The 18,813-nt window shown below is 40.6% G+C and overlaps 1 protein-coding gene across 4 annotated transcripts in view; it reads right to left on the bottom strand.

The window, feature by feature from the left end:
- Positions 1 to 18,813, bottom strand: part of FIG4 (FIG4 phosphoinositide 5-phosphatase) — a 137,393-nt gene that overhangs the window by 64,822 nt on the left and 53,758 nt on the right. For all 4 annotated transcript variants that reach the window (XM_066247846.1, XM_066247847.1, XM_066247849.1 and 1 more), the window contains 5 exons: positions 13,781 to 13,914; positions 12,046 to 12,162; positions 9,976 to 10,021; positions 9,140 to 9,288; positions 7,818 to 7,984 (listed from right to left, as the gene is read on the bottom strand). In XM_066247846.1, the coding sequence (XP_066103943.1) occupies positions 7,818 to 7,984; positions 9,140 to 9,288; positions 9,976 to 10,021; positions 12,046 to 12,162; positions 13,781 to 13,914 (613 nt within the window). The remainder of the gene's footprint in view (positions 1 to 7,817; positions 7,985 to 9,139; positions 9,289 to 9,975; positions 10,022 to 12,045; positions 12,163 to 13,780; positions 13,915 to 18,813) is intronic.

The following is an 18,813-nucleotide window of genomic DNA, read 5'->3' as shown; positions in this document are numbered from 1 at the left end:
TCTCACGAACCACCTCTCCCATCCTGCACTGTCTTCTCCCTGCACCCTTCATTCTTCCTGCTCATTTCCTTCTTTCCATTCTTGTCTCAGAGCGCTGTGTATTCAAGCTAGAGGCAGACATCCACAATATAAATAATACCTACCGTCTTTCTGAAAATGAGTACAGAACTCAAAAAATAGCACAGTAGTAATGACTGCTTTTGAAATAAGATAACATCATAAAATCAATTTTCTTCCAACAGCAATTGTGAACACAGACATATCTGAAATTAGCAACACTGTTCTCATTGGGCTATTTGGTCATTTCAGCAAAAGCAATAAATGAAACATGGTACATCAAACATGTATTTGAGTTATTAGCATTTTCACAGGAAGCATTGCATTAAAACAGTACTTTCCTTTCAGGCCAAACTAATATATAAAAAAGCATGTGTTTATATGCTAAATATATTTGGGGGCTTTTTGTCATTTGTTGGGAGAAAACATCAAATATTAAGTGATGCAGACATTATCATGCCCTCTTTACACAATACAAAAGTAAACATACTGCTTTCACAGTAATTACATTCTTTATGCTCTTCAATAGCTCTAATGGCCCTTATTAATTCATCTGTGCTGTACCTCAAAATATCTTAATTCTATCTAGAGAAGCTTTCCATTTTCAGTCATGTTTTCAAGGAGTTTCTTTCATCCTTTAAACCTAATAGCAGCTTACTTTAATTTTAAGCAAATATGATAAAATGTAGGATCTGAGAAAAATAGCCAAAATAAAAGATGTTCTTTCAAAGGATCATAATGAGGACTTCTTGAATGAACTGCTGTTGTTATAACTTAAAATATATCTATGGAGTTGACAGCTGCTTATTAAGCTTGGACTGTCACAACAGCCCTCATGAACCTGAGGATCCTTTCCTGGCTGCTTTTGACTGCAAATAAGACAATCACCCTCAGGAAGACAGTAGTACTTTGGATATGGACAAGAGCTTAAAACAGGTAGGTGCTCTGTAAGACAAAATAATTATCTATTTCTATATTCAGGCTTTAATTTTTTTTTAAGATGTTATTTATTCATTTAGAGAGAAGAGAGAGAAAGGGAAAGGGGGGTGAAGAGCAGGAAGCATCAACTCCCATATGTGCCTTGACCGGGCAAGCCCAGGGTTTTGAACTGGTAACCTCAGTGTTTCAGGTCGACACTTTATCCACTGCACCACCACAGGTCTGTATTCAAGCTTTAAAGGAAAGAAAGAACATGTACCTTTTAAATTTTGCTCAAACACTAACCAGTATTATGCACTGTATTTAAGTAGATCAGGCTTGAATCTATCAATTCTTTTTAATCAGCCAAAAACTTTATTTTGGAACTAAAAAGTATCTGTTATTATAATATTAAAGTAATATGAAAGTTTGTGATAAAGTAGTCTCTGAAATCAGTAATGGAAAGGAACATTCTTTGATTGTGAAAAGCTGTTGAAAGACTTAAGATAAAGGCAGGAAAGTGACCACTGGAATTTGGTGCAATGGAAATGGTAGGTAATTTTGACAAGCATGGTTTCGGGGGCATGATAGGGCATATGCCCAATGAAGCAGATGGAGAACAGAGAGGAAACAGACATGCAGATAATTCTCTTGAAAGACGATGTGGGATTAAGGACTGAAGGAAAGGTTAGATGGAAAACACTTCTAACAGAAAAGATAAAGTAAGGAGGAAGAAACTGGTAACGTACAGCAACAAGCATATAATTATAGGGACCGCAGGCAGGGATGGGCTTCAGAGCACAGTGGAGGGGCGGGGCTAAGATGGAACAGGAACACTACAACCACTGTTATACACTGTAAGGTGCAAACTCGGGGTGCAGAAAAGGACAGGCTCTGGCATTTGGTAATAAGATGAAGATGGAGTTCACAGTGATTTTCTTAACAAGTATGATGCAAGGTCATCAGCTGAAAATGGGGTGCTGTAGGTTTAGGAAGGGAGGGCAGGTATGAAATGGTCATTTTGGAGAGTGGGAGAATGAATATAGTAGGGGAACGTAGTATGTCTGTCAGGTCGATTTGAATGTCCTTTGGAGAACTGCAGTCAGTTTAAACTGGGAGTAATAACCTACAACTTTTTCTCCTGCCACATTTAATTGCAGGAGAGAGGGATAGTTGGGTTTTAATTACTGTTATTAATGCTATTTAAAATGTTATTAAAACAAAACTTTTTTGAATTGTCCTCTTTCCGCTATAGCCACACACAGCTTATTCACTCTGAACCTGCTTCAGAAGCATGACCTCAGGAGGCTGGCTCACTGTCCTTGATGAACTAAAATGCTCAGCAAGCTCCCTTGCATGTCGCTCTTTCAGTGGCGAATAGAAAGGGAAAGAAACTGTCCCACCACTTTCCAGCACTATCACAATGCTGGGAGATGCCATCTTGACAGTTTCCTGTAATCACTGTTTCCAAGCATGGTGAGCTTTTTTTAATCTCCGTCAAGGAGTATATAATTCTCCTGCATGCATATACACATACTCACTACATTTAAATTGTCCATATGTATATGTATGTCTATACAGCAAATCTATTATTAACTGTTACTAGGTATCCTATCTTCTTTTCTTTCTTATGATGAGATCTAAATTCAACAAGCTCTACCCAAAAATTCAGGCTTACCAAAATGTAAATGTAAAAAAATAAATAAGTTAGCCTGACCAGGTAGTGACATAGTGTATAGAATGTAGGATTGAGATGCAGAGGACCCAGGTTCAAGACACCAAGGTTGCCGGCTTGAGCGCGGGCTCACCAGCTTGAGCACAGGGTTGTTGGCTTGAGCGTGGGATCACAGGCATGACCTCATGGTCACTGGCTTGAGCCCAAGGTCGCTGGCTTGAACACGGGGTCACTCGCTCTGCTGTAGCCTCCCCCCACCCTGTCAAGGTACATATGAGAAAGCAATCAATGAACAACTAAGGTGCCACAACAAAGAATTGATGCTTCTCATCTCTCTCCCTTCCTGCCTTGTCTGTCCCTATCTGTTCTCTCTCTGTCTGTCACATTAAATAAATAAATAAATAAATAAATAAATAAATAAATAAATAAATAAGAGTTTAACAAGGTACTCACGTTGATTACAATTATAAAGCTCTTCCTAACATCTGAAATGCCTAGGTAACTCTGTGGGAGACTGCAAGCTGACAAAGTCCTTGCAGTTTAAAGCTTAAGCCAAAGAAAGACTAAACTCTTTCCCACAGCCTCTGATTGTTTAAATTGGTAAACGCAATTTACACCCCCTTCTCCACACCTCAATGTTAGCTATAATGCTGTTTCTACTCATCCCATCCCCCATGTCCCTCGAAGAGACTGGAGGCAGTTTTCTTTTTACCCTTTGTTTTGTGAAGTTAAAATGTTATACATGGTGGGGGGGTTTCTGTACTTGGGAGAATTCTTGGTTTGCCACAGAAATGTGACTTTGTATCTGAGCTCCCTTTGTTTTGCAAGTGGCTTTGCTCTCTGTACTATAAATAAAGTGTTTTGAGGGTGCAGGCTTACTCTTGCAGACCATCAGTCTTGGCAATGAGACCTCCCAATCCCATCCTTTTTCTTTCTGTTTATTTTCTAATCCTCCACCATTCCTACTCAAGACCTGCATAATTACTAGTCAAGCTGGGTGGCAACATAACTCCTCTGTCCTGTTGATATCCTGACTGCAACTAGTTATGTTAGAAACCAAAAGGTGCTTCTGAGAGACAAACCCCACAGCATGCTAATACGTGGAGATTCAAGAACAGTTTTTAAATGAGTCTGAAAGTGAGTCAGATAGGTTGCCCAAATAGCCTCAATCTATCTACAAACCAACAATAAAGCTCCTAACAACATAATTTCAATTTACGTTTACCTAGAGCAGGGGTCCCCAAACTACAGCCTGTGGGCTGCATGCAGCCCCCTGAGGCCATTTATCTGGCCCCCGCCGCACTTCTGGAAGGGGCACCTTTTTCATTGGTGGTCAGTGAGAGGAGCACAGGATGCATCCTGGAGTAGTGTATGTGGCAGCGCCGAAAGCACCGCGTCGCTCATGTACAGTACTACCTCCGGTGACACGAGACGCACGCATCACGGCTCCAGAAGCGCGTCATATCACTTGTTACGGCTAGTAGTGACAAATATGGAACCGGACATTGACCATCTCATTAACCAAAAGTAGGCCCATAGTTCCCATTGAAATACTGGTCAGTTTGTTGATTTAAATTTACTTGTTCTTTATTTTAAATATTGTATTTGTTTCCGTTTTGTTTTTTTACTTTAAAATAAGATATGTGCAGTGTGCATAAGGATTTGTTCATAGTTTTTTTTTTATATAGTCTGGCCCTCCAACAGTCTGAGGGACAGTGAACTGGCTCCCTGTGTAAAAAGTTTGGTGACCCTTGACCTAGAGGTATAACATGAGGAGATTAATTTTTAGTCATCTTGAGTGTATTAAAGAAAATAGTATAGTTCTATAAATATATTATCATTATACAATATCCCTTGCAATTTAAAAATGAGTTGTACACCCCCAATGACACCATGCTTATCAAAATAAAGTCTTAGTCACATTATTTGCAAAATAATTCCTATCAAGGTAGTTCCTCTGTCAGTTGTGTATAATTTTGTTTTGCCTTTCCATTATATATATGTCACTTCTTCATGATCCTCTTCTATGTTTTAATAGTACTCCTTGCTTTTTAAATCATGTACAGCTACACTTTTTCTCCCTGTCCTCTAGTCTTATTAAAAAACAAATTACTTCACCCTTAAGTATTAATGATGACTCCAATTACAGGTACAACAATGACAGCAGAGCAGAGAAGTGGATGTCCCTTTCCATCAGGGCAGCTTTAAATTTTTTTCATGATAACACATACCCAGAGGGATAAGCATTTGTTGGCACATGACATAGACAATTGTTACAGATTGAATTGTTCCCCCAAAACATATGTTGCAATCTTAGGCCCAATACCTGTAAATATGACCTTATTTGGAAATTGGGTCTTTGTAGATATAGGTAATCAAGTTAAGACACAGTCACACTAGGGTAGGCTGGGCCCATAATTCAATACAATTGGTGTTCTTATAAGAAGAAAGAGATGCATAGGGAAAACAACATGAAGACCCAGGGGAGACTGTCATGTGTTTCCAGAGGTGGAAGTTAAAGGGCTGCGACTGTAAGCAAGGATCACCAGAAACCATCAGAAGCAAGGAAGGATCCTCCCGTCAAGCCTTCAGAGGGAGCACAGCCCTGCTGAGCCCAGAATTTCTAGACTTCTAGCCCCCAGAACTGTGAGACAACACATTTCTGCTATTTTAAGCCACCTGGCTTGTAGCACTTTGTGGCAGAAGCCCTAGGAAACTAGTAAAACAATGCAGCACAGCCGGAGAGGATGCCTTTACAGATAATCTTATGACTGTTCTTCATTTGTAAAAACAAGCCAAAACTATTTGTCATTTTGTTTTCAGCTATTGATAATAGCCAATTACTTCCAACATGCAGTGTAGCCAGTTGGAATAGATCAGTAATGTTAGCACCTTCACCAGGAACCAGAGCAGTAGATAACAATAAAGGACGTTGGGAATACTTTAGTATTTTCCCTTTAGAAATCTAGAATTTGAACTTATATCACTGGCCAGAATTTCTAAATTCTATTTTCCTACCTCTTAATTTTTGCTCAAAACAATGGACTTTGATTTTTAAGTTCCTAAACCCAGTTCAAGGAGACATGCATAAAGAGGAATATCTAAATACTCTTACAGTCTGTAGTGGACTGTATGCTTTATACTGATACAGATTGTCCTTGTGTGTAAGGATGAGATCCATGATTTCTTTCTTTATGCAGCAAGAGAGAGTGTAAATGACAGGCAGGAACAGATAGGAAGGAAGAGAGATGAGAAGCATCAACTGGTAGTTGTGGCACTTTATTTGTTCATTGATTGCTTTCTCATACATGCCTTGACTAGGGGGCTCCAGCTGAGCCAGTAACCCCTTGCTCAAGCCAGTGACTTTGGGCTCAAGCCAGTGACCATGGGGTCATTTCCATGATCCCACACTCAAGCTGGATCAGCCCGCGCTCAAGCTGGCAACCTTAGGGTTTCGAACCTGGGTCCTTGGCATCCCAGGTTGATTCTTTGTTTACTGCAACACCATCTGGTCAGGCTCCATGATTTACTTCTGAGCAGTGGGATATAGCAAGGGATGGGACATCACCCTAGTAATTACATTACGTTATAGAAGACTATCTTGCTAGCAGACTCACTCTAAAGACTCTTTCCTTTGTTGGCTGCGAAGAAGCAAGCTGCTAAGAGTACTACAGCACAATAACTGCAAGCAATTGGATTCCACCAACCAACACATGAGTGGAAAGCACCTCCTTCCCTAGTCAGATCTCCAGTTGAGACCTCAGCCTGGCTGACATCTTGACTGTTTTGTGAGAATCTATTCTGAGACCCCAGGTAAGGTGTGCCTGGACTTCTACTCACAGAAATCATGAGATAATAAGTTCATTTTTCTTTAAGCTACTAAATTTTTAGTAATTTGTTACATAGCATAGAAAACTAATAGATTTGAACAGTAGTATAGCAAACTGGCTTTGCATTTTTTCTGGGCCTAAAACTTGTTGAAAGACATCTCTTTTGTGGATACTTTTATGCCTACTTCAGAGGTTCCCATTTCTGGGGACACTCTTGCAGTTCCCTTGGTGTAGGCACATGCATCTGTTCGTATTTGACAGTTTCCTGCAACCCCTTCCTTAGGAATCTAGCGATCACCTCCTGGTTCTTGCTGCCAAGGTCCCTATAAACAGGACTTAGACCAACCCCATGCCAGCGCCCTCCCCCATGAAGCTACATCTTTTCACCAGTAAACATTCAAAGAACCACTGGCTCATCCAACTCTAAAACAGCAGGCCATTTCCAACGTGGCCACCCTCTCCCCAGCTCTACTGTCCCTTTGCTTCAGCTTTGCTACACAGCAGTCCAAAGCCAGCAGCTCCACGGGGTCCTTCCAACAGCAGGACCCTACATCAAGCTGGCCCAAGCCCTGCGGAAGTCTGCTCTCTCCAGGTCTGAGGGGAAGGAGCAGTCACTTCATGGTAAGAGTTCACTTCAAAGACTCTCTTTACCAATCTTTCTTCTCCACATTCTGTAAACCTTTTTTTTTTTTAACCCCTGATCTGGTTCAAGAGCCTGAGACTTATGGAATTAGTCATTTCATGTGTTCTTGTAAATTCTGTGCATGGGGATTTGCCTCACAATCACTTTGGTCTGTGATATCTATCACTTTAGAAATTCTAACAGATTGGAGGTAGGAAAAGTGCCATTTTAACCACCTGTTACTTTTAGTATTCACAAGTCATGAAATAAGAATATAACTTAATGTTACTGACCATTCATTTCTAGCTGACATTTAAAAAAATCAGTGATATTTACATTCTTAGACAATTGTCAAGACTATGAACCCTGTTTAAAAAATAATGACTCAACACCCTCAAACATTTTTTATCTATATATTGCAAGCTGAAACATCAAGACAGTAACCAAGGAATCAAAGTATATTGCATTATGTAAAAGTTCTAATTATTGGTAGCAAAATGCAAACATGACCCATTTAAAATACAAAGTTTATTCACGCATTTACTGAACAAAGGTTTATTGAGCACCTTCTAAGTGACAGATTCTATTTTATTTCACCTTTTTAAACATTTAATTTTGAATTCTACTTAGCCAGATAGCTTTAAAATAGTATGTTTATAAGAAGAAAAATGCACATTGACATAAGTCTTAGAAATGCCTAATACTCCAGAATTACCTGAAAAAGCATTGCTGTAATATCTAGACAGGGTCTGCATGATATCTTTGGAGTGCTGGGTCCACGGCGCTATCTTTCTGTAGGTTTTTACACGATGAACAAGTTGAGAACCACCATACTGAAGGGACAGGGTGTCTCCATGATCTTCATAAAGTTCCTCAAATAACCTAAACAAAAGTAATACAAACATTCAGGAATTTTAGGAAAAAAAGTATTACATGTTATTCTCTTAGCCACAGACTCAAAACAAGACTTTTACTTTATAAATTCTCTGAACTATTCCTTTCAAGTAGACTCTTAAACATCTTAAAGATCAATACAAATGCAAAATATTTTACATTCTATAGTAATAGTCTAATGAGCAACTAAGTCACAGAAAACACTAAACAGGAAGCAGGGGCACCAACAACATAACCCTGGGACAGACCAGGCTGGCTCCGACCTCACTGAAGACGTCTGTCTGCAGCCTGCCAGATCAATGTGTCTCCCATGGAGCCATTTTCTGTTCTCTCTGAATTGCCTTTTGAAAAGAAGGGCATGCTCTGCTCACAGACAAACCATATTCTCTCCTGAAAAAACATGTTTGAAACCTCTGTTTCTTCAATGCCTGTTAAAGGCTTTCAGTGCAGTGATATCTGTGGATGTGGCTAGTTATAAGCCAATCACTTCCCTTGGCAGCTTTTCTGACCATCTCAAATGACCAATAACAGCTATCACTATATTTTCAAGAAACAGTGAAGAAACAAATCCTTAATGAAGAATCAATCTTTTATACGTCTTCTATTTTTAATTCAAAATGCATAAAGACACATTATTATTTTTTTCCTAATGAGGCTGGATTTGTTTAGTTTTTTTAAAAACCCACTAGTTTAAATTTATTTAAAGTACTTTGGATTAGTCTATAAAAAAACAGTGTAAGCCTGACCTATGGTGGCACAATGGATAAAGCGTTGACCTGGAGCACTGAGGTCACCAGTTTGAAACCCCTGGCCTGCCTGGTCAAGGCACATATGGGAGTTGATGCTTCCTGCTCCTTCCCCCCACTCTTTTCTCCCCCCCTCTCTCTGTCTGTCTGTCTCTCTCCCCCTCTCTAAAATAAATAAAAATTATATTTAAAAAAAGGGTTTATTGATAACATAAAAAATCATAGCAATAATACAGAAGTATTTAACAGAAATATTGATTATAGAATTAAACCTGAAGAATTAGTAACATAATTTTTGAGAAGCTAAAAGTGCAAATGAGTTCAGAAAAGTCCTTCATATTAATCAGGTTTGTTTTCTGTCGTTACCAGCATTCAAAAACCAGAAAATAAGGCTTACCTGACTGCATCTGTGTCAAACTGCAGGTTGGGCTTGTCAATCAATCCCAAGGAATACAGCTGATAAGCCAGAGCACATTTTCCCACCATGAACTGCGCTGTGTTGGTGCGATCTAAACAGTCCACACAGTTGGTTCGAAGAACACCAGTCTAAAGGGAAATAAATACCTTAAGACTTTTAATCATTATTCAGTCACCAAAATGACTTCCATCCTACTTAAATTTCTTTTCTTTAAGCAGTAGAAGAAAAAGGTGTAGGCAGGGTATTACTCCTAAACAAATAATGATGAACACTTCTTAAATTATGAAAGGTCATAGCTGCTGCTGACTTATTGTTGCAACAGTAACATTATACCTTCTTGTCTATATCTGAATTTCCTTCTCTAGGTTAACAAGATAAAACATTTAAGTAATATTTTCCACATGAACAATCAGTAAAATATGTGCCTTTTTTCTGATATGTCTCCTTTACTGTAATAAATCAAATATTCAGTGGTTGAGGCCATATCACTCTGTAAGCATAATTAGTATATATATTTATCATATTGGATAATTTTCCAAAGTCATTCTAACCTATTCATTTCACATTTCTGTTTATGTTTCTGTTTCCAATAATAAAATTTATAATATATGGAAAAAATCTATGGGCCATTATTAGTTTAGTTGCACATCCTCTGTAGGAGCTAAACAGCAGCAGTAAGGCTTTTGAAATTTACTCCCAAAGGATTAATAATTCTATCTTAAATAAGAAGTATGTCTCTCATTGGATGACTTTAGAAAAACAACATCTACTGTGGATACAGATTCTACTCATTATTAACATAATGCTGTCTATACCTGCAGGCGACCAGTGGGAATCACACATCCTCCGAGTTCATTCCACCTGTTTAAAAACACATGCTTTTAAAGAAATTTTAATAACAGAATCTGTATTCATTTTTGGTACTAGATCTTTATTGAGAATAAAATGAATAGAGATAAATGTACCACCATAATCAGATGCTTCTATTACTTCCATTCTTTTGGGTAAGTTAATATGCAAATACCAAGGTGGAAAGCTATCACGCTGCCCTCTGAGAGCTCAGGACAGGAGCATCTGAACTTGTCCCAGGGCCCTACACTACTCTGGCATTGTCACCCACGCTCAACCAAAGCCTCTCTTGATTTAACTTAAGCTGAATCCTTGCTTGGTTTCTATGGAAATGAGTAATAATTGCAGGGCACCTTGCCAATAAAATCATCCAAGCCTTATCCTTCTCCCCTCTGTGACAGGGTTCTCCGCCTCCCCCAGCTTTTCCTCACGGAGCTTCCTTACATCCCTTTGGTTGTTTCTGCAGATTTCCTTACTCTTTCCCTTCCTACTTATGGTCTTCTTCATGTGCTAATGACTGCATGGGAATACGTTCGAAGTGCTCTTTTCATTATTTAAAAGAAGATGCAGTACAAAAAAAGAGTTAACATAGCAGGTCTGACTGCTATCCACTGGTTGGCACCTGAGAACTTGGGTTTCACTATCTCAGAACAGACAAGAGTGGCTCACTGGGTCTAAACTGTTTGTAGAAACAATCTGGTTTCGCTGAATATCCCTTCCTTCTGGGAGATTGGGATTGCGGTACAGGCCAAGCAGACTGCCTACAGGACCAGACTGGCACTGAGTCTCTAATAATCTGTCCTGGTTGGCAACATTTCACACATGCTGTCACAGCAAGCTGCTGGGGGAATTAAGCATGTTCTGTGCGACTCCACTTGGAAAGGACTCCAGGAGCTTGCGTCTCATTTCCTTTGGACTTGGCCCCAGGTTCTTTTTCCCGTTGCTGATTTTGCTCTGTAGCCTTTGACCATAATAAATCCATGGGTATAATACACTGAGTCTTCTGAGTTCTCCTAAAGAGCCAGTGTGCCTAGGTGTGCTCTTGGAAACTCCCCATTACAGGTGCCAGAAAATTCAAACTGTTACCTCTAGAGTAGGATTACCTCTAAAGACATACACACTGTTAGTTGGTTGTTTTTGTACTTTTTTTAAAACTGTTATAATTAACTTGGCTAATTGAAAATAAAGTGCTGAAAATATATAATATCGGTTGCTTAAAAGGTAAATAAAACATGGATCCTTGATCTGAAGAAGCTCACAAAGCATTCTGGCACATAATGGTAATGAAGAAAGAACTGTGAGACGATAACTACAGTACAATGATAAATACTATTTTCATAAAAATGTTAGTATATTCCACAAGAAAAAGATTTTCCTACTCCTATTTAATACTGAAAAATAGAATCCACTGCATAAAATTTTACTTTACAGAAATATTTTTTTTAATTTTTTTTAATTTTTTTATTTTTTACAGAGACAGAGAGAGAGAGTCAGAGAGAGGGATAGACAGGGACAGACAGACAGGAACGGAGAGATGAGAAGCATCAATCATTAGTTTTTCATTGCGCATTGCGACACCTTAGTTGTTCATTGACTGCCTCTCATATGTGCCTTGACCGCGGGCCTTCAGCAGACCGAGTAACCCCTTGCTCAAGCCAGCGACCTTAGGTCCAAGCTGGTGAGCTTTGCTCAAACCAGATGAGCCCGCGCTCAAGCTGGCGACCTTGGGATCTCAAACCTGGGTCCTCGGTATCCCAGTCCGACGCTCTATCCATTGCGCCACCGCCCAGTCAGGCTACAGAAATATTTTATGTAATGTTTGTTCCACGCAGCAAGATATAAAGACTCCATGACTTCCACCATATGGTATGTAACCACCTGAGAATCTGATGCCCACAGTGATTGCTTATTACAGTCACATGAGCTGCCTGTCTCCCCAAAGGTATACATTCATCCTTCTTCCTGCTCTTAAGAGTATTTTTATCCATAGAGAAAAATTCTTTGATTTAGTTTAACTTTTAAAACGCCATACATACTTTTCATCTGGCCGCAAAATGCTACAGTAGGAATCGGGACGGTTTACAAAGAAACCTGTTTTCTTCACCACACTCTCTGCGATCACATTCAGTCGATCAAGAACATTACACAGCTTGCTGAGGAGAGGAGGAAGAATGAGAAAAGTGAGATGAACCCAAGTTTTAATACATAGTATTCTTATATCTAAAGCAAAGTCTATAAAAATGATATTCAGGGATTTAATTTTCAAAACCCCTGGTATGTACTCAATAGGACATTATAGTAATTTCTAGAATATAATGTATATCCAATAACTAACAAGATGTACAAAGAAACATGAAGGGCCTGTAACTTAATATCAACTATTGGCAAGCCTTAAGTTTGGCACACTGCATCCAGCAAGAGCTTTTCCCAGAGCCTCTCACTCCTCAACAGTCAAGTCAGTCAAGTCAATATGCATTCATAAAATGACTGTGAAAAGAGCACAATACAGCCCTGGCCGGTTGGCTCAGTGGTAGAGCGTCGGCCTGGCGTGCAGGAGTCTCGGGTTTGATTCCCAGCCAGAGCACACAGGAGAAGCGCCCATCTGCTTCTCCACCCCTCCCCCTCTCCTTCCTCTCTGTCTCTCTCTTCCCCTCCTGCAGCCAAGGCTCCATTGGAGCAAAGTTGGCCCGGGCGCTGAGGATGGCTCTATGGCCTCTGCCTCAGGTGCTACAATGGCTCTGATTGCGGCAGAGTGACGCCCCAGATGGGCAGAGCATCGCCCCCTAGTGGGCATGCTGGGTGGATCCGGGCCGGGCACATGCAGGAGTCTGTCTGACTGCCTCCCCGTATCCAACTTCAGAAAAATACAAAAAAAAAAAGAGCACAATACATAGTGCAGGTAACAGGTGAAGGAAACACTGGAAAATTAATTCATATGAATGGCACCAACCTGTAATCAGGCTTATTATACTCCAGGAAAGTGTATGTGCTTATCTAACTACATAAAATGATTTAGAAAAAGCTATAACAAGTTAAGTGCAAAAATAATATAGTAACATTTTTTTAAAAGACCTCAAAATAAACCTACTGTTTGTATGATGCCTAGCAAATGCTTAAAAAGACAATGCAAGGTTAATTAAAGAAAGTTCCTCGGAGATGTTCTGAATCAGATCGTTACAAGTAAAAGAGATGAGAAAGCACCTTGGGGAGAAGTGAAGGGAGGGGTGCGGGGTGGGGGGGAGAACAGGAACAAAGACTCGGGAATGGGGTCTTGGCTGCCACACTGGGGACAGAGAAGGAAGTTCAGTTTTTCAGAAAAAGAACAGCCCTGGGAATAAAAAGGTCATCACATTCTGGAAGCAACCAGGTGACAGGGCTTTAACATTATATCTAGGAGTTTGGATTTACTACCAACATGCACAAGCGGCAGTTACTGCAGGTTCAGCCTCAGGTGAGATCATCTGAAGGAGGCGTCAGAGAAAGTGACTAAACAGAGAGAATAAAATAGAAAAAAGTGAAACGATGCCTTTAAGGAAAAGGAGTGGAATAGAGATGTTCTGAAATGACTAGCTACTTCAAAGAGAATTTGCAGGTGGTATAAAAAGTGGGCAAAAAAAAGTGGTCTATTAATTCAAGCACTCAACACCCCCTCAGCAGGTTCATAGAAGAAATGAAAAGAGTAACATTTCCTTTCCCATAGAGATCAGCTTTCTACTACCTTACATCACAAGAAAAGGAAAAGACTACAACCAGACATTCATATCCACTCACCTCTTGGTGTACTTGGCCATGTCCCAAGGAATGTAAATAATAGTGTGTTCAGGAGGCAGAAACTGGTTGAGGTATGTCACAGCAGCTACAAGCTCTTCACTCAGAATTCTCTCATGCTTTCTTTTCTCACGTTCCTTTATCAAAAATTAAACATTCTCAGTGTCTTAATCACTTTAAATCAGAGGAACAGACATTTAACATGTTTATTTTTAGCCAAGACAAGACAAAAAAAAAAAAGCTTGTCTTAAGTATACTAAAATGAAACCTACCTATGAAAATTAAAATAATAGAAATGCAAACAAATAAATACTTCACTGAATTAAAGCAACAGATAATGAGTGCTAAAAACTCAAGGAGATCAGATTTCTCCCTAGGAACTTCCTGTAGCCCCAAGAAACCTAGCTCACCCTCCGTGGGCTTGGCTTACACACTCCACACCCCACTTTGGCAGGTGAGAATCTCCAAGGACCAGAAGAAGGGAACCCCCAACCCCAGCCAGCTAAGGACCAGACAAATCAACTGGCTCTGGATGGATGGTCCCCAAAGTAGCATAGCTTGGCAGCCTTTAAATGTTTTCACATTTGACTCTCACAAAATACCCTGTGAGGTAGCCAAGGCAGATACTTTTCCCTTCTGACACCATGGCTGAGTGAACTGAAACTGAGGGCGTTCACGGCACTACCCCTTACTTCCTGCCTGCTCGCTGGCTGCACCTCCTTAGACATTACTCTGCCTCTCCTCCGAATGCAAGCTCTGCTCTCGCTAGCCATGCGGCCCAGGGCAAGGTTTTCAACTTTCTGAGGCCTCCATCTTTTCATCTATCACATGGATTAACAAATAGCATTAATGTGAGGTTTAAATGAGAGAAAACATGAAAAGCATGATAATTAACACTTGGAACACGGGTAGTATTAATAAAAATGAACATTTGCTGTTGTTGTCCTGATAGGTTTTCACTCAGAAACAAACAACAACAAAAATCCAGTTAACACAGCAGCAGTGACACTGGTCACTGAGGCACAACCCCTGGCATCCAAACAGCCCCCGCTGTTTTCAGTCAAGGTGATTATCCTTCAGTTGTCATAAATTTAATTAGATAACCACTGTGGAAACAAAAAAAGGTATCTATTTTGTACAGCTAAATAAATCAAATAGAGAAATTAGAAGAGTTGATTTAAAATAGTGTTATATCAGTTTAGGATAAACATATATTTAGCTTATTTTTACATCTGAGAAAATCAAATTATATCTCTAGAAGATTGTTCAAAAGCACTTTAAACCAACTAGGGAAACAAACACTTTTTGAAATTCTTATATCAAATCTGACATCTTAGATGGAGAGAAAAGATCATTCAATCAACCTTTGATCATCTCTATGTAAAGAATCTACTTGATGTGTTGTCTGTTGACAGATTAGTGTTAGTAGGTTGCTTAGTCAACCTCTTTAGGGTCACAGATCCCTTTAACAATCAAATGCATCTACCTGAATCATTACCAGCTAGAAGCAGCGGTCACTGGGACTTGGATGTGAGCTGCAAAGTATAGAATTGTGACAACAATTCCAGTGCCATGCGCACTTTTCCTGGATGTGGACTTTTCCTGGACTCCTGCTCCTTGTGACAGCTCCTAACAGACTGAACTGGGGTTGGGTTGCATTTTTCAGGGATTTGGCATGGTGTTGGGGCCAACTTGGACTTGGTGAACATGTTAAGGACACTACTCTTTTATGGATTCTTGCTGTATTGGCCAAGAGTTTGCTTAAAGGCTTTAATCACTGTAAAAAAAAAAAAAAAAAAAAAAAAAGGGCCCTGGCTGGTTGGCTCAGCCGTGGAGCGTCAGCCTGGCGTGCGGGGGACCCGGGTTCGATTCCTGGCCAGGGCACTTAGGAGAAGCGCCCATTTGCTTCTCCACCCCCACCCCCTCCTTCCTCTCTGTCTCTCTCTTCCCCTCCCGCAGCGAGGCTCCATTGGAGCAAAGATGGCCCGGGTGTTGGGGATGGCTCCTTGGCCTCTGCCCCAGGCGCTGGAGTGGCTCTGGTTGCGGCAGAGTGACGCCCCGGAGGGGCAGAGCATCACCCCCTGGTGGGCAGAGCGTCGCCCCCTGGTGGGCGTGCCGGGTGGATCCCGGTTGGGTGCATGCGGGAGTCTGTCTGACTGTCTCTCCCTGTTTCCAGCTTCAGAAAAATACAAAAAAAAAAAAAAAAAGAAGAAGAAAAGAAAAGAAAAAAAGAAGACTGGATAAAGAAGATGTGGCACATATACACTATGTTATACTATTCAGCCATAAGAAATGATGACATCGGATCACTTACAACAAAATGGTGGGATCTTGATAACATTATACGGAGTGAAATAAGTAAGTCAGAAAAAAACAAGAACTGCAGGATTCCATACATTGGTGGGACATAAAACAAGACTAAGAGACATGGACAAGAGTGTGGTGGTTACGGGGGGTGGGGGGAGGGAAGGAGGGAGAGGGGGAGAGGCACAAAGAAAACTAGATAGAAGGTGACGGAGGACAATCTGACTTTGGGTGATGGGTATGCAACATAATTGAACGACAAGATAACCTGGACATGTTTTCTTTGAATATATGTACCCTGATTTATTGATGTCACCCCATTAAAATTAATAAAAATTTATTTATTAATAAAAAAATTTAAAAAAAACAATCAAATGCAAACTTCACATATACATGTGATTTTGAGTATTATTTTAAACCCTTCAGAAACCCCCATTCCCCAATGGCCATCATGGTCCCCAGACTAAAAACCTCTGATGCACAGTTATGCCTGGTCCCAGGCTGACTTGCTATGGATCCCCCAAAATGGCACTGGAGGCAAAATGTCTGTCAACCAGCGCCACAAATTTCCAGAGTGGAGGTATAGGGGATAGAGAGTGGGGAGTTCACAACACAGAGTAAAAGAGAAAAGAAATCAAGAAAGGTACTTCTTTATTTAGTAACATCATATGGAGGCTGAATAAACAGTAACTATCCGTTGGTATCATCCTACACATACACACATTCTTTGACTCCTTAATCATAATAAGGACATCTTCCAAGTGACCTAAATAAACATCCTCTTTTATCCTATGAATAAAAGAACTAGTGACAAAAACAACAAAAATTTTCTTTCTATTCCTCAAAATAGCCACTTAATCTCCAAACTATTTTTAGTTAATCTCTAGTTATTGCCAGGACCTTTATGACAATGGAAGAATAGACTAGCCTTTAAATATTGTTTTTAAATGTACTTTTGAGAAAGCTGGGCAAGAACACTTAACAAAATCACATGTATCAGATATTTTTTTGAATCTGTGTATTTCATAGGGAATTATTTCAAATGTCATAGACCAAATCTCCATTTAACTATAGCTTCTAACCATCAGGACTCTGTAAAACATGAAAAATATCTACAATGTAGGTCAATATTTATATTCTAATAATAGCTTATAATTTAGTGCTTTAGCAATAATTATTTTATACTATCAATATTATATTTTCTGTACATTTACTAGAAAAGTGTTTGTGGTCTTTGTTACTACAGCTGTTCTACTTTAATTTTTTTTTTTTTTTTTTTCATTTTTCTGAAGCTGGAAACAGGGAGAGACAGTCAGACAGACTCCCGCATGCGCCCGACCGGGATCCACCCGGCACGCCCACCAGGGGCGACGCTCTGCCCACCAGGGGGCGATGCTCTGCCCATCCTGGGCGTCGCCATGTTGCGACCAGAGCCACTCTAGCGCCTGAGGCAGAGGCCACAGAGCCATCCCCAGCGCCCGGGCCATCCCTGCTCCAATGGAGCCTCGGCTGCGGGAGGGGAGGAGAGAGACAGAGAGGAAAGCGCGGCGGAGGAGTGGAGAAGCAAATGGGCGCTTCTCCTGTGTGCCCTGGCCGGAATCAAACCCGGGTCCTCCGCACGCTAGGCCGACGCTCTACCGCTGAGCCAACCGGCCAGGGCCAACTTTAATTTTTTAATTATGTATATTATAGCTACAATTCAATAGTAGGCTGAGGTTACATATTATCCAGCTATTGCTTTATATATATTATTCTGAGTTGACAGGAGAGAGACATGAAAATGAAACTTCTGAATTAATGTGAACAAAAGTCTAGAAAATGATGTATTTACTATCTGAATGATTTACTTTACAATGTCAATCCCTGGTAGGATGCAATAATTACATAAGTCAAAGAATAACAGAGGAAGAAAGGAAGCTGACTGCCTCACTGTCCAAGGCTTCCCCTCCTCGCACCTTCTCTTATCCTGGCCACTTGCAGGCCACGTTCCTCCAAACCCTTGCTTTTCAACACATGTTCATGCATGCAGCCCTGCACCCTTACTAATCTCTGCAATCATTAACATAACTCCTCCCCCCAGCTTCCGGATCTCCTCCTTTCTTAAGTACCTGATGCCATGGACCCTTCCTTTTCTTTCCTGTGCTTTATACCTCTCCTCAAGGGTCTCACACGGATCCTTCCAGTCTTCTGAACACATCATCATGATCTCTTTTTGAAAAGTGATAAGAACTGCTCTTCATTTTTCACTACGTACTCCCCGGGGTGGCGGGGGAAGTGTCTACTCACTGCCACCACTGCTCACCTTCCTCCTACGCCTCAGCCGGTGTCTGTCCGTGCCCTCGGTGCTGCTGACACCCATGAGCGTTTCTTCCCTGTTCATCCTACTCGATCCATCATTTTTCACTGTTGACCCTTCCTTTATCATGAAACATGTTTTCATAACAGCACTCATTTGGTGTTCCTCCTACTTCCATCTGCTTTTTCTCTGATTCCTTTATAGACTCAGACTGCTCTAACTGGACATTAAGACTGGAGGCCCTCAAGACTGGACCAAAGGCTCTCTCACATGGGCATCCCACCCACGCCCATGCCCTCAAATAGCACCTGTACACAGATGAATAATCACAAAAACATGTCTCAGCCTAGACATTTCCAACTAGCCTATTTGCCATCTCCTTTTAGAGGTCAAACACACATAAACCTCAGCACATCCAAACCATACTCATGATCTT

This window comes from Saccopteryx bilineata, chromosome 12 (assembly GCF_036850765.1).
Source record: "Saccopteryx bilineata isolate mSacBil1 chromosome 12, mSacBil1_pri_phased_curated, whole genome shotgun sequence".
Lineage (NCBI taxonomy): Eukaryota > Metazoa > Chordata > Mammalia > Chiroptera > Emballonuridae > Saccopteryx > Saccopteryx bilineata.
Note: the sequence above shows the minus strand (reverse complement) of the source record. Positions and strands in the feature narration are given on the sequence as shown.